General features: G+C 42.1%; 1 protein-coding gene across 3 annotated transcripts; it reads right to left on the reverse strand.

Annotated features, from left to right (window-relative positions):
* Positions 1-490: 490 nt before the first annotated feature.
* On the reverse strand, positions 491-13,801 carry LOC121539214 (KH domain-containing, RNA-binding, signal transduction-associated protein 1). 3 transcript variants are annotated; one of them, XR_005995332.2, is made up of 11 exons: positions 13,447-13,801; positions 10,342-10,469; positions 7,718-7,834; positions 5,422-5,568; positions 5,123-5,265; positions 4,767-5,025; positions 4,155-4,231; positions 3,795-3,853; positions 3,403-3,575; positions 1,546-1,613; positions 491-1,095 (listed from the first exon to the last, which is right to left on the reverse strand). XR_005995332.2 is itself a non-coding variant. In XM_041847544.2 (9 exons), the coding sequence occupies exons 1-9, from the start codon at positions 13,604-13,606 to the stop codon at positions 3,469-3,471; spliced, it is 1,194 nt and encodes a 397-aa protein (XP_041703478.1). In that variant the 5' UTR covers positions 13,607-13,801; the 3' UTR covers positions 2,547-3,468. The 3 variants fall into 3 exon arrangements, 2 of the variants coding, with proteins under 2 accessions (XP_041703478.1, XP_041703477.1); XM_041847544.2 differs by lacking the exons at positions 491-1,095; positions 1,546-1,613 and having other exon boundaries at positions 2,547-3,575; positions 5,123-5,262; XM_041847543.2 differs by lacking the exons at positions 491-1,095; positions 1,546-1,613 and having other exon boundaries at positions 2,547-3,575.
* Between the last annotated feature and the right edge of the window lie 2,655 nt (positions 13,802-16,456).

Raw genomic sequence — 16,456 nt, forward strand, 5'->3', positions numbered from 1 at the left:
ACCCAGACAGCTGATGAAATTTAGGCATATTTCTGTCTAATAAAGCCCCATTGTGGGGAAAAACTCATTCTGATTGGCTGGGCCTGGCTCCCAAGTGGGTGGGCCTATACCCTCCCAGGCCCACCCATGGCTGTGCCGCTGCCCAGTCATGTGAAATCCATAGATTAGGGCCTAAATATTTCAATTGACTGATTTCCTTATGAACTCAGTAAAATGGTTAATTGTTGCATTTAAATTTTAGTTCAGTATAAATATAAGGGAGGCAGCTGAAGGGTTGACCTTTTATACAAGCCTCAAAGCGACAGGTTTAGAGCGTTGGGCCAGTAACCGAAAGGTTGGTTTGAATCTGAGCAGACTGAAAAGTCTGTCGATGTGGCCTTGAGCAAGGCACTTAACCCCAATTGCTCCTGTAAGTCACTCTGGATAAGTGTCTGCTAAATGACAAATGTAAAACTTCATTCCCACCAAAATGAAGAAAAAGACAGCATAATCAGGATATTGGGATTTATTTAAGAAATTAAAGTTATTCTGCACAGAAAGCATTCAAGACCTGTGGCAACTACAATTTTACAACCACACAAAATGTACATTGAAAATGTAAAACGAGCTAATAGAAAAACGTAATATTAAAGGAAATGTAGCAGACCTTGACAAGTCAGCCTGAGAGTCCATTCACAGCTTTAAAAAACATTTTAGGGGGTAGATCAGTTTTAATATTGCTGATAGAATGTGGCTTCTAGCAATATAATTATCTGCATCATTTCCAAGAATACGCCAACTTAGTTCCTTGTACTCCAAGCTGCTTGGTCGGGAACCAGTGCATTTACTTCATCCTCTCAAGTTGAATGCACTGTAGGCCTCATTCTTTCTCTGGAGACTTGCAGACATTAAGCAGCCGTATTCCAGGGAGTGCCATTATCCATAAGTGATGGAGTGAGCACACACACGTCCTAATTTCTAGCAAACTGATGGTCATATCTTGAGTGAAAGAAAAGCCTTGTGGCAATCCTGACAGTTAAACCCCCAACAAAACATGGGGCTGCCAGGCTCCTTAAGTCACCTGTGCAGTCTTCAAGGCCTTTCACTGGATTATACCTGTTGAAATGATAACAATTCACAAGTCACCCTGTTGAGCAACTAAAACAAAACACTTCCCTAAGTGTGACAGATTGAGAATGAGGGAAACATTGATAACGTAATTGGAAAACACCAACATTCCCACCCTTCTTCCTGAGTTTTGTCTAGCAGTGAGTACTTTGTCACAACACTGGTTTGATTTTCTACTACAGCTGGTAAAGACCTTGACAAGTCAGCCTGAGGGTCCATTCACAAAACATTGCAGTTGGTTGTGAAGAGGACTAGCTTTCTGGCAGAATTCAACAAGCACACGCAAAATGAGGAATACTCAGGTGGAGATGGCAAACTTTGTTCACTCATGGTTTCATCGGTTTTCCTCAATTTAAGTAATAGTAAAACCAAAAATAGTGAAGCAGCTTTAGCCTTGTTAAATTCCATGACATTGCTGAATAGTAATGGATGACTTACCATGAGGACTTTATTCAGCTCAAGTCCGATGCCTTTCTCAAACCCAGAGAGGGACTTATTCGGAATACCTGGGGACAGAAATACAATGAGACCCTTGTGCAAGTGCTGTTGACAACTAACATGTACTTGAAGTTGAACACGATCATTCATGCAAGACTAACATTTCACTGCAAAAGTCATGCAACTCAAGCTGAGGTTTTAGGTATTTTTTGTAACCATGACTTTTAACATTATTCTAAAACAATACCAAACAAAAATGCCAGGGAGGGCAGTTGAACTGATTGGACCATAAACTGTGTATTCAATTTTAGCAAGAGTTGCATTACAATCATTTCTAATAATTTTGTACAGCTATTTTATTTGAGACAGGTTATCATAGCATATTATGCAGGTATGCATTTTTGGACAACTGGTTTTGGATGACTAGCAGGTTCTAGCATTTTGTGCATAAGACAAAAAATCTAACAAATGACAGTTGGGGTTCATTTTACCTTCTTGATGTGATCTTTAGGCTTTTAGCATCCTCTCCCCTGCGATATTTTTCTTTAATAAAACCAGCCAGCATGACTTTGCATCAAAGTAAGATTCCTGCAAGCTTGACTTGAAATACTGTTGAAAATCAGTTATTTCAAATGACTAAAAAGACATGGCTCATTGGGAAGCTTGAGGAAATGTGCTGTCGTAACAATCGACTTCAAATAATACAAGTCCAGGCACTATATCATTGTCAAGCGAAGTATTTGGAAATACATTACCTTAAGGTACCATCGTTATTTTACGTGACATAATGGGTCTCTTCTAGATCCTTTTTAATAGAGAGAGAGAGATGAAGAGGATGTGCTCTTTATCAAAAATAGAGCAGACGTTCTTTTTGGTTGCTTTTGTCTCCTATGTACATACAATAATCTGGTGATTGTTTTGGAGTTTTGTGAAGAACCTCAAAATGAGGACCAGTTTTATTAGTTGAAGGCATTACTATACAACAAAAGCAAAATACCAGGTTTAGTTAGATAAAAAACAAAACAAATTAGGCTTTATTGATACAACGCACTGCAGCAAAACATTTGTGGATATATTTAGTATCCTATTTAGGCAAGATTACACACGTAGCACTATGCATTTTGGAGACTGCACAACTTTAGATAGCAATATACAATTGTCCTTAGTTTATGTACATAATATTGAGTTGGCTGCAGTTTTCCCAAATCTTTGTAGGACACCTAACAAAGAGTAATTTACCAGAATTTCCATCAGTCAGCCCAATAAGATGTAGATAAAAGTAAGCCAATCGCAAAAGTTATCTAAAGTAGAATGTACTATACAATCAAGTCAAATTGAAATGACTTGGAGATATTTTAGGACAGACCGTCTCAAGTGTCTAATAAGGCTAGATTTCAAAACTCTATAAGAAATAAAAAAAAAACATTGAAACCTATGGAATTTTAGATTCTACAAAAATTATTTGTCCAGAAAATTATTTAGGTTATTCCCCATTCAATCTAAGTTGCCGATGTTACATTGTCATTAATCAAGTTTATTAGCTAAAAAGACTTTTGAAATGCAGCCTAAATGGGAGTCTGCAACTGCCACTGAATCCTCTCATGAAGACAGACAAACTGAAATAACATTTTTGAACATAAAACTACACAATGTATCACGTTTTTTTTAAATCTCCAAGTAACCATTAAATTAGATCTTAAAACTCAATGATGCAGTGGAAACAAACATTGAATGAAAACGTATTATCAAAATCCTTGCATTTGCTTGCTACGCCCACTCGATGCAATACATCCAATTGTCCTGCTCTCAAACCATAAAAAAAAAAAGAAAAGTAAAATGAACATAGAGGAAATTTACTTCTGAGAATTAAAAGAGAGTTACAACGGGAGACAGTTGCCAGGGCAACCCTCTACCGGAGGCCGTTCAGTATCTTCCGTATGGATGCTCTCTGTAGGACCCCCGCTTATCCTGCCTCGCAGGAGGGGCTTTGCCTCCAGTGGCAGGCCACGAACCCTCCCAATCGTCCTGGGCTACGAGAGAAAATACACACAAAGGTCAATGTTTGGATACATGCAGTGTGAGGATAAAGAGCGGTGGTCAATTCACTCACAGCATAAAAGTACAACACATTGACACAAGACCGGTTTGGCCCAATAATGTCATTTTCAATATCTGAGAATGTATGTGAAAATAAGAATGTGTTGGTTGTCCTAACTTCTTTCACCACCATTAATTTACTATCATCTTACCATATGGTTCATAGGCCTCCTGAGCCTCTCCATGTCCATAGTCATAGTACTCTGTGTCCCTGAGAAGAGAAGAGGATGTCAGACAGTCTGACTACATTTAATATTGTGAAGGGAAATGTCTGGGCCCCTACAGCATACACTGTTGAAAATGTGGTACAACATATCAGTTTAATTACAAAAGGTTCCCTGAAATACAAATCACTACATGCCTGTTAGAATCCAGACCAACCACCTTGATCTTAAGTGACAATTCATATGCAAATGCTGAACAGAGTCCGATATTACAATATTCTACTGAGGATTGGCCACCTCATTGTTTAAACTCACAATCAGCCATTACTCTATGAGATAGAAACTTACGCTTGTGGAGGTTGTTGACTGTAATAGTTGTCATAACCTTCATATGCAGGCTCAGCATAGCTTTCTTCATAGGCAGGCTAGGGAAAAGAAGACAACATAAGCCATTAACCACAGAATGACAAGGTACACGTACAACATACAATGCTACAGGTCTGTCAGAATAAACAACTCAAGTGGACTAGAAAGGTTCCATGGGGCTGATACCAATGATTTCTATAAACCCTGGATTGCTGATGCTATGCATTGGCCATTGAGAGACTGAAGCCAACGGTCAGCCATTTGTCAAAGTCAAAATCACATGTATACATTTTTAACATTAGTAATCTCAATTATACTTTAAGGATTTATAATTTTATGTAAAACGAATGTAGACACTCCCTGGTCAAGTTTAGTGACAAGATGGAGGCACGGTTACTCCACCATAGCACCCCTTATCAGTGATCTAGTGTACATATAAATCATTGGCAGATAACCATGAATGAAGAGGTGACATGTCTCCCATGATAAATAGACCTACAATAAATAAAGACCTTAAACTGACAGCTCCTCTTTAGTTCTGAAAGAAACTAGGTGCACAACCCAATGACTTAACAATTGAGTGGTTTGACGTACATATTCATCGTAGGCCTCAGCCTTGGGTGGTGGTGCGTGTTGGTGCTGATGTTGCTGGTGGGAGTGGGCTGGGGACGGGAGCATCCTTTGCGTCCCTGGGGTGGGGGGTCTGGAACGTTGTGCTGTGCCTCCTCTAGCAGGTGTGGAGGGGGGTCCACCCCGACCAGCTGGAGCCCCTCTGGCCGACCCACCCCTGGGTGGCCCTCCTCGGGAAGCTCCACCACGAGGGGCTCCTCCACGAGGTGGCATTCCTCGCCCCCTGAAGAAAAATACAATATTTGTACATTTAAACTGGGAAGATTCTGAAGTATTTTGGTCTTGAAAATTACGGGGACGTCAAAGGCACAGAATCCTACCTGGCTCCTGCAGAGTTGGGTGGGGGTGCTCCCCTGCCCCTGCCCGGAGGGCCCCCTCTTCCCCTGGATTGTGAGTCCTGACCTCCATTTAGGTAGCCAATCTCCATGAACTGATCCTGGCAGATACCATCCATGGTGTCCTGCTTATAAATAAAGAAAATAGTAGCTACATTAACATGGCAGGTCCGTGATTAGAACATTAGAAAATCTTGGGCCATTGCTAAGCCATCATAGATCGACCCATAGATCACAACTTTAACTGTCTGTGGCTGAAGCAGGATGCTCTCTGGGATACTTACAGGGATGAGGAACTTCTTGACCTCATCCATGGCATGAGCCATGCGCAGGTATGCCTCAGGTATGGGGGCAAACACCTCTATGAAGACATGCAGTTCCATGCCCAGATGAGCATATTTGGGCTCACCACCCTTTCTCAGCTCTTCCTCCTGAAATTCACAATGTAAAAATTACATTATAAACTGGGTGGTTCAAGCCCTGAATGCTGATAGCCATGGTATAGCAGACCGTATATCACGGGTATGACAAAAACATTTATTTTTACTGCTCCAATTACATTGGTAACCAGTTTATAATAGCAATAATGCACCTTGGGGGTTTGTGGTAGGCGGCAAATATACCACGGCTAAGGACTATACCACGTGCATAAGAACAGCCCTTCGCCGTAGTACACTGCTCAAAAAAATTAAGGGAACACTTAAACACATCCTAGATCTGAATGAATGAAATAATCTTAAATACTTTTTTCTTTACATAGTTGAATGTGCTGACAACAAAATCACACAAAAATGATCAATGGAAATCAAATTTATCAACCCATGGAGGTCTGGATTTGGAGTCACCCTCAAAATTAAAGTGGAAAACCACACTACAGGCTGATCCAACTTTGATGTAATGTCCTTAAAACAAGTCAAAATGAGGCTCAGTAGTGTGTGTGGCCTCCATGTGCCTGTATAATAATAATAAATAATATGCCATTTAGCAGACGCTTTTATCCAAAGCGACTTACAGTCATGCGTGCATACATTTTTGTGTATGGGTGGTCCCGGGGATCGAACCCACTACCTTGGCGTTACAAGCGCCGTGCTCTACCAGTTGAGCTACAGAGGACCACAACGCCTGGCCATGTATGACCTCCCTACAACGCCTGGCCATGCTCCTGATGAGGTGGCAGATGGTCTCCTGAGGGATCTCCTCCCAGACCTGGACTAAAGCATCCGCCAACTCCTGGACAGTCTGTGGTGCAACGTGGCGTTGGTGGATGGAGCGAGACATGATGTCCCAGATGTGCTCAATTGGATTCAGGTCTGGGGAACAGGCGGGCCAGTCCATAGCATCAATGCCTTCCTCTTGCAGGAACTGCTGACACACTCCAGCCACATGAGGTCTAGCATTGTCTTGCATTAGGAGGAACCCAGGGCCAACCGCACCAGCATATGGTCTCACAAGGGGTCTGAGGATCTCATCTCGGTACCTAATGGCAGTCAGGCTACCTCTGGCGAGCACATGGAGGGCTGTGCGGCCCCCCAAAGAAATGCCACCCCACACCACGACTGACCCACCGCCAAACCGGTCATGCTGGAGGATGTTGCAGGCAGCAGAACGTTCTCCACGGCGTCTCCAGACTCTGTCACGTCTGTCACGTGCTCAGTGTGAACCTGCTTTCATCTGTGAAGAGCACAGGGCGCCAGCGGCTGTTTTGCCAATCTTGGTGTTCTCTGGCAAATGCCAAACGTCCTGCACGGTGTTGGGCTGTAAGCACAACCCCCACCTGTGGACGTCGGGCCCTCATACCACCCTCATGGAGTCTGTTTCTGACCATTTGAGCAGACACATGCACATTTGTGGCCTGCTGGAGGTCATTTTGCAGGGCTCTGGCAGTGCTCCTCCTGCTCCTCCTTGCACAAAGGCGGAGGTAGCAGTCCTGCTGCTGGGTTTTTGCCCTCCTACGGCCTCCTCCACATCTCCTGATGTACTGGCCTGTCTCCTGGTAGCGCCTCCATGCTCTGGATACTACGCTGACAGACACAGCAAACCTTCTTGCCACAGCTCGCATTGATGTGCCATCCTGGATGAGCTGCACTACCTGAGCCACTTGTGTGGGTTGTAGACTCCGTCTCATGCTACCACTAGAGTGAAAGCACCGCCAGCATTCAAAAGTGACCAAAACATCAGCCAGGAAGCATAGGAACTGAGAAGTGGTATGTGGTCACCACCTGCATAACCACTTCTTTATTGGGGGTGTCTTGCTAATTGCCTATAATTTCCACCTGTTGTCTATTCCATTTGCACAACAGCATGTGAAATTTATTGTCAATCAGTGTTGCTTCCTAAGTGGACAGTTTGATTTCACAGAAGTGTGATTGACTTGGAGTTACATTGTGTTGTTTAAGTGTTCCCTTAATTTTTTTGAGCAGTGTATATTGGCCATATACCACACCCCCTCCCCGGGCCTTATTGCTTAAATTAAGTCTGATGCTGTTCTGTAAATTTCCCCATTACACATCCGATTGCTGCAAAGTTTGATTCAAAGGGACTCTTCACATGTACCCGGTCAGCGCCTCTCGCCATTCTTACCTTTGCCTTGTCCCTCATGGAACCTTTGCCCAACACCGAGATCTTTGCTCCGGTCTCCTCCTGGAGTCGCTTGATAGTGTTCCCCTGGGGTCCCAGAATCTTACCAACGAAGTTGAACTGTAGAAAGAATTTGAAAAAAAAAAACATTGATATTACGTTAACAGCCTCTGTTGTTGGTGCAGATTGTTTTATTCATCAGGGATATTGATCCATAATATATCAAGTCAAATTTTATTGGCCACATGCGCCGAATACAACAGGTACAGACATTACAGTGAAATGCTTACTTACAGCCCTTAACCAACAGTGCATTTTTATTTATTTATAAAAAAGTAAAATAAAAGTGTTGAGAAAAAAAGAACAGAAGTAAAATAAAATAACAGGAGGGAGGCTATATATACAGGGGGGTACCGGTGCAGAGTCAATGTGCGGGGGCACCGGCTTGTTGAAGTAATATGTACATGTTGCTAGGCTGTGGAATACACCATATCACAGCCTATCCAACCTGTAGCGTGATGCACGTCTTTCCCGTCCCGTCTAAGGGAGAGCAGGGACAGACTGCATTAGACAGGCAAGCATGTCCGAGCCAGTCAGTCTGCTGCAGCAGGGGGGCAAACCAGGCCAGAGCAGCTAACATTCATAGATTCATTCGTCCCTCAGGCACTCTAGCGTGACTGCTAGGACCATTTGGTTTCTCCTCAACCGTTTTCCCTTAAATCATGCAGGAAAAAGAGGGTGAGAACCTGCCCAAGAGACTGAGCTCTGTCCATGTTTAATGGCGGTAAATATGAGAGCTCAGTTTCAGCACTTAAGAGGAATGAATTTCAATTATCTGATATGGTCATACCAACAGTGCACTTTCTGCAATTATTGGCCATTTATGTGGGCTATTTTGTATTAATTTATATGGGGGTCTTAAACCTTGAGCATGAGTCGGTTCGGCTGGCACCTAGCCGAACTCTGCTAGGTGACCTGAACGAGCGTGCTTGCAAAACGACAATAGTACAGTTTGTCCATCTTGAGACGCCATAGCCAGTATACACATCCTCAAGAGTCTTAATTAATTTAAGATAACTCAAGAAATCAGTCATTAGACATTTTTGCAGAAGAGCTCTTAGCCACGCAATTTTACATCCAACTAAGATGTTTGGTGCAGTATTTCTCCAGTGAAAATTTGCATGAATGACACTTGACCAATCACCAACGAAGAGACCAAAAAAAATAATAACACTGAAATAACCCTTGCCGAAGACCAAAACTTAACTAAATGTAGTCATAATATATGCACAACATTCCGGATGGGAAGCATGCGGACGTCTTTACTCTGCATGTCAGAATGAGCACTGTGACATGCCATTCCAACTTCACTCCGCTGAAATTAAAAAGTTAAGGTCACTGAAAACCCTGAGGGGTGGAAGTTGTGTTCGTTCCATGTCAGTGACGCGAGTCCCTTGACAGTAAAGGAGAGCCAGACATGAAGTAGGGCAAGGCCCCAACTGGCAGACAATTTTATTTGGCCTTTCAAATGATTTTAATTTTGAAATTCTGTTCCAAAGTATTCCCACGCATAATAGAGGGTGAACACTCAGTGGCCAGTTTATAAGGTACACCACCCCATTCATGAAAATGGGTCGCTCCTAAAGCAGGCAGACAGGCATCCAGTTACTGTTCTATTGAACGTTAGAATGGGCAAATTGAGTGACCTAAGAGACTTTGACTGTTGTATAATCGTCGGTGCCATGTGCGCCAGTTCCAGCATCTCAGAAACGTCCAGCCTCCTGGGATCTTCATGTACGACCTTGTCTAGGGTTTACCGAGAAAGGTGAAAAAAACATCCAGTCAGCGTCAGTCCTGTGGGCGAAAACAGCTTGTTGATGAGAGGTCGAAGGAGAATGGTAAGAATCCTGCACGCTAACAGGCTGGCCACAAACAGTGCAGTACAAAAGTGGTGTGCAGAATGGCATCTCGGAACGCACAACTCGTCGGTCCTTGTCACGGATGGGCTATTGCAGCAGACGACCACACCGGGTTCCACTCCTATCAGCTAAAAACAAGAAGCGGCTCCAGTGGGCATGCGATCACCAACACTGGACAACTGAGCATGAGTCAATGGCCCCATCCTGCCTGGTGTCAACGGTACAGGCTGGTGGCGGTGGTGTAGGAAATGTTTTCCTGGCACACGCTAGGTCCCTTTAGCGTTTCCATGCCTCAAACAATTCCAGCTGTTCTGGGGGCAAAGGGAGATCCTACCTAGTACTAGATGGGTGTACCTAATAAACTGGTCACTGAGTGTATGTGACCATATAATGGTTTAGTCCAATATTATATCAATTTTGACTTCTTGCGGTCTACAAATGTTTAATTATAAATCTGCTAAATAAAATAAAATTGGTCTCCGGCTTAATCTAGTTGATCCCTGCAGTAAGGTGTTGTTCAATTATAATGTATGCTTTGAACTTGGTAAATGTCCCCCCCAAAGTAAAAGTAATCACATTTTAAAAGCAATGGCCCAAACTGCATGTTTCTATCATAAATCGTTCAGAAGTTAGGCTAAAAATTGGACACAACAAAAAAGTAATTATAAGGACTCTTTCGATGGAGACCAAAGAGAAAACGTTACTCACTCTTGGGTACTGCTTGACAGGAATAAGCACACGTTCCTTGACCTTGATGTTCTTTGTGGTAAACAGGTCCAAGTACGTTTCTCTTTCGGTCTCTTTCTTGGACTCTCCTTTCTGAATCCTTTCGATCTCTACAGACAGGAATACATGGGTTTTTACTTTTAGTAAATCACTGTATCATTGTTAAAGATTGATCATAAACGCATAGTGCAAGTGCTTCGTGAAATGTTCATAATTCACAAGTAATTAGCAGAGCTCGGTCAAATCCAAGTGTAGAAAAATTTAAGTAGCAACATCTGAGCAATGCCCTACTAGAGAACATCCTGGAGTCATAAGATAAAAGCCAACTGATCCAGACACTTTAGCTCCCTCATTTCCTCACACAAAGACAACTGGCATAGAACTGAGACAGTTGTGTGACACCCAACAGTGACATGCTGTAGGGATTAGAGACTTTGCACAACCGCCAGCATCCCAATACATAATGGGGAAAACTGAGCTCTGCTTACCAGATAGACATCCTTATAATTATGAAAGCCTCAGAACTGGCAAACATGCCTGATAAAAATCCTACTGAAAATTACAAGCTGGCCTTTAGTCTTCAACCCTGATGCAGTAATCGTTATGATTGGGTGCAATGGGGAAGTTAGGGCGAGTCTCAAGAATCAGACACACACCATTCATTTGACATCATAGACAAAAAGTGGCTGATCAGACTGTAGAATACAAATTTGTCCCTAAAACATCTAAACTTGTAATGCACGTTCATGTTTAGTTTGAGAGACATGTAGTGGTGAACTGTCTGGTAGAAATTGGCACTGGGGGAGAGGCAAGCTGTAATAAAGTAGTTAACTGGCACTGCAGCAGGATGAAGCCATTTATAATCTGGGTCTGACACTTAATACAGAAACCACATTTTTATAATAAAAAGACAGGCCAACCGGACATCCTAGACAATGCTCAGTTTCTGACTACCATTACAGTAGCCTTGAAGTTGCTGGCAGAGGTTCCAACATATGTAACAATTTCCTGCCTACAGAATTGTACAGTAACTTTTTGCTGCAGACATCACATTGCAGATGTGCAAGATAGCTGGTGTCTACTATCAATTTCAAATATCTGCCAGAAACTCAGGAATCCAGCTGTAAACACAATCATATTTTACAAAACTGACTAGCTAACTACACATTTTTACAGCACTAACAAATAAGCAGCCCCATTTCATATAACGTTAGCCAACTAGCTACAGTTCCAAACAAAACAGCAAGCCAACCTGACATCACTGACTGGCTAACACCTGGTGGAAGAAAAAAAATCCCAAATGGGGTCGCAGCCTTCCATAAGCTTTACAATTTGTATGTTGTTGGGGAAAGATCCACCCCCAGATATTCAACTAATGTCAATTTGAAGATAGTCCATGTTATATGAGTGGGTAAATTAACTATTGGAACTCATCATACCTTTAAGGTTCTCGTCACTTGAGATCGGGAATAACACACTAACATTTCATAACGCTTTAAAAACAATGACCTGCACTTCCGATCGTCAAATCAGCCAATAGATGGCATGTATATACTTGTCTAGAAAGCATCCACTCGTCTATATCATCATGACAATGTATATGTTTCACTTAGATGTGCTCAAAGTAATCAGTGGATCAAATTATTCAACTCCGTTTTCCCTTCAAATCCCATCACGGAATGCGATTTTCTCCCCTCCCCCTACTCAATGGTGCTCTAACACGCGGAGGGGAGAAAGTCGCGTTTGTGTGGCCAAAGGGCAGTTGCAAATGGCAAACTCCACTGCCAGGCACATGATCTGCATGTTGAATATGGTGATAGCTGTAAAATCGTCTATACGAACTGCACTAAATGGCTACTTCACATGCGGATATTATTGTGTGTAGCTACATTAGCTAACAAGCAAGATAGCCAGCCCATTGAGCAGGGTTGGGCAACAGCATAGGCAGCCGATAGGAGGCGCTAAATCTGCAATGTCTACTAGGATTTATGTGCATTCCGGTCATACGCCAGTGTCCCACGTGGACCGACTCGTACATAAAGCATCCTCAGTTCAGGCTGCAAAGGCATAATTTTCCTCTTTAACCAGCTTTAATTGCGAGCAGATGGAGAAAAAAAACGGGGAAAATGTGTACCATCTTAAAACAATTTCCCCACCATTTTCAGACAATTTAGGCTATTGCACACCCTTGCCTGAAGATGGTAAGCAATTGTGTTTAATTAAGGCGATACGCATTTTTCCCCTTTCCCCCCGCGGTTCGCCATTAGATGGTTAAGGAGGGAAATTATGCCTTGAAGCCTGAATGAAGGATGCTTTATGTATGAGCCGGTCCACAGGGGTTACAGTGTATTACCGGGAATGCACAATCCTAGATGATAGTGCAGATCTAGCGCCAACTACCTGCTGTCTCGGCAACAAACCGCCCGCAAGCACATTCAATCTGGCGGGCAGGTTTGAGTAAAAAAAATAGAATTGTTCCAACAAAAACAACATCTGTGCCGCCCTCTGCTGAATTTTTGAATCCCCGTGTGGCCCTCTAGACAATTATTGCTCACACCTGCCATAGAGATTTTCACATGCTGCTAGCAACTTGATTAACATTTTAAAATATTGTTCACAAAAAAATATTGTTCTCACATTTGTGTTACTTCACACTGTAAATCATAGGAATACGTGGTTTTGGGTGGATTATCCCTAACTACATCCCTACACCCCCTACTTGGTGCCATGCCTCTTCATTAGAGCCTCGTGTTAACGTGCCTTTCTTTCCACGGCAACCATTGCCCAAGCCAAGAAAAATGTTTTACATTCTATACAACACAGAGCTGTGTGGCTTTAGTCAAAGCCATGGCATTTATGACAAATATTAACGAGCTAGGTCAACGTTTCACAAATAGTTTGTTGTAGTAATCAAAGGGATAACGTTATCGTTACAAATCAGAACGGTTTGACTTCTAGCAAGCTACAGTGCGTTAGCTAGTCATCGTCATTCTTTCAACTACATCAGCTAACTTAGCTAGCAAGTTAGCTGATTCAGGAGTCACTGCGAATGTCCATTTTAATCAAAATATTTGTGTGATATATTACCTGCAGATATCAGTTTCATTGCGTGAGTAAATGACGAATCCAGGCTGTCTTTTTCTGCCAGAAGCTCGGGGAGATATTTGCTTTCATTCTCCATTTTGCCTTTTTTAGGCTCAGGCTTAGCGTCGGAACTCATGTCGCTCACGTTCTGCAAAGCTTTCATTCACTTTGTTTCCAATCGGTCAGCAGTGCCCCAAAACAACGTACTGTATGACGTTCACTAGCTTGACGTTCTCAACTATGTTGTTCCTCGGCTAACGTTAGCTACACTTTGTCCGTATTTAAGCGGTAAACGAGAGCGGCCTGCCGTTGTGGACAAAAGAGATTGAGAGAACCGACGATGTTCTTCTTGTACAAAAATTACGTCACATGTTTTATAAATCGGAAACGAGGCTGCCTAGTGGATTTAAAGAGGCAGTGTTTTTGAGTTGATGGACAGTGAGTTGGCAACGTTCAACTTTTTGATGTCAAGAAAGCAAGAATATAAACGACTTATTTTGTTGATTGTGCCCTAATTTGTGGTTTGCCTGTACAGCAAAAAATATGTTTATCAGCTGATACCTAACTGAGTAACTCTTTGCAGAAGGCTAAATGCGTCCTCATTAGTTTGATTTTGTTTTGTCTTTAATCCAAACTGAATCAGGATCACAATATCTTCTTAGACAGAATATTAGTTAGTTAAAACCTCTTAAGCTGACAGTCCCCAACATTGGGCACTATAATTACTTAAACATATATGCATATGTTTACATTACTTATTTTATTGATGACCCACCGTTTTATATGTCAGAAGATAGCCACCCAGACATTCCTATGACTGCGTCAATGTCCTCTGTCGAATGAACGTGTATTTGCCTCCCTCTGGTGGTCTGCTGCATTATTACATCTCTTTATATCACTTCACTGCAACGTTACGTCAAAAGGGCGTTTTCTTTTTTTTCAGCTCGACTGCTTCACGGAACAGACATGTCAAAGCAATCTGCTGAATTTGTCTTGAGCAGTCGGATCTAAATAAATAACTTTCATAGCTCTACGATAAAGAACTCGACCTACAAACTTCCTTAAATCTAAAATAAGTAATTAAGTTATTTTGTGTGGAAGTCAAACATTTGTTTTATGTCGGAGGCAGACACATTGCATATGATCAGAATGAGAAAATCGCTCCCTTTACATAGCCCTTCTCCCCTTGTCTATAGGAGGGATGCACGCTGTTTAAATGGCCCAAATGTTGATTTAGACGTTCACAAACTTAACAGATTCTGACTATCACTAATGTCATGATATGTCTGGTAAAGTAATAAAGATGGTGAAATATTTTGGGTAGATGTTCCTAAAACAGATTATAACTATATATGGACATATGAAGTATGAAAATGATTATTCATTAACTTTCTTTTTAAATTTTATCATACCATTGTATTTGTATAGATTTTATTATACTTTTATTGTGTACTAGATCATAGTGGGTTGAAATGTGTTTCTTTCTCAGACATAAATAAACAATTCCAGGAGAAAGCCAAACGTCATAGCTTTATAGTGGGGGAAACACTACTACATTAATAAAATATTGCCCTCTTCAAATCCAATTTTATTTGTCACATGCCGAAAACACAGGTATTCCGTGAAATGCTTACAAGCCCCTAACCAACAATGCAGTTCAAGAAATAGAGTTAAGAAATTATTTACTAAATAAAATAAAATAAAAAGTAACACAATAAAATAACAATAATGAGGCTATATACAGGGGGTACCGGTACCGAGTCAATGTGCAGGGGTACAGGTTAGTCGGGGTAATTTGAAGGTAGGGATAAAGTGACTATGCATAGATAACAAACTGCGAGTAGCAGCAGTGTAAAAACAAAGGGGGAGGGGCTGGGTTTCCCTTTGTAGTCCTTAAAAGTTTGCAAGCCCTGCCACATCTGACGAGCGTCAGAGCGGGTGTAGTATGATTCAATCTTAGTCCTGTATTGACGCTTTGCCTGTTTGATGGTTCGTCTCAGGGCGTAGCGGGATTTCTTATAAGTGTCCGAATTAGTGTCCCGCTCCTTGAAAGCGGCAGCTTTAGCTCGGTGCGGATGTTGCCTGTAATCCATGGCTTCTGGTTGGGATATGTACGTACGGTCACTGTGGGGACGACGTCGTCGATGCACTTATTGATGAAGCCGGTGACTGAGGTGGTATACTCCTCAATGCCATTGGATGAATCCCGGAACATATTCCAGTCTGTGCTAGCAAAACAGTCCTGAGCGTAGCGTCCGCGTCATCTGACTACTTCCGTATTGAGCGAGTCACTGGTATTTCCTGCTTTAATTTCTGCATGTAAGCAGGAATCAGGAGGATAGAATTATGGTCAGATTTGCCAAATGTAGGGCGAGGGAGAGCTTTGTATGTGTGGAGTAAAGGTGGTCTAGAGTTTTCTTTCCTCTGGTTGCACGTGACATGCTGGTAGAAATTAGGTAAAACGGATTTAAGTTCGCTTGCATTAAAGTCTCCGGCCACTAGCAGCGCCACTTCTGGATGAGCATTTTGTTGTTTGCTTATGGCCTTATACAGCTCGTTGAGTGCGGTCTTAGTGCCAGCATTGGTTTGGGGTGGTAAATAGACGGCTACGAATATTATAGATAAAAACTATCTTAGTAGATACAGTGGGGGAAAAAAGTATTTAGTCAGCCACCAATTGTGCAAGTTCTCCCACTTAAAAAGATGAGAGAGGCCTGTAATTTTCATAATAGGTACACCTAAACTATGACAGACAAAATGAGAAAAGAAAATCCAGAAAATAACATTGTAGGATTTTTAATGAATTTATTTGCAAATTATGGTGGAAAATAAGTATTTGGTCAATAACAAAAGTTTCTCAATACTTTGTTATATACCCTTTGTTGGCAATGACACAGGTCAAACGGTTTCTGTAAGTCTTCACAAGGTTTTCACACACTGTTGCTGGTATTTTGGCCCATTCCTCCATGCAGATCTCGTCTAGAGCAGTGATGTTTTGGGGTTGTCGCTGGGC

Source organism: Coregonus clupeaformis, chromosome 25, assembly GCF_020615455.1.
Source record: "Coregonus clupeaformis isolate EN_2021a chromosome 25, ASM2061545v1, whole genome shotgun sequence".
NCBI classification, from domain to species: Eukaryota; Metazoa; Chordata; class Actinopteri; order Salmoniformes; family Salmonidae; genus Coregonus; species Coregonus clupeaformis.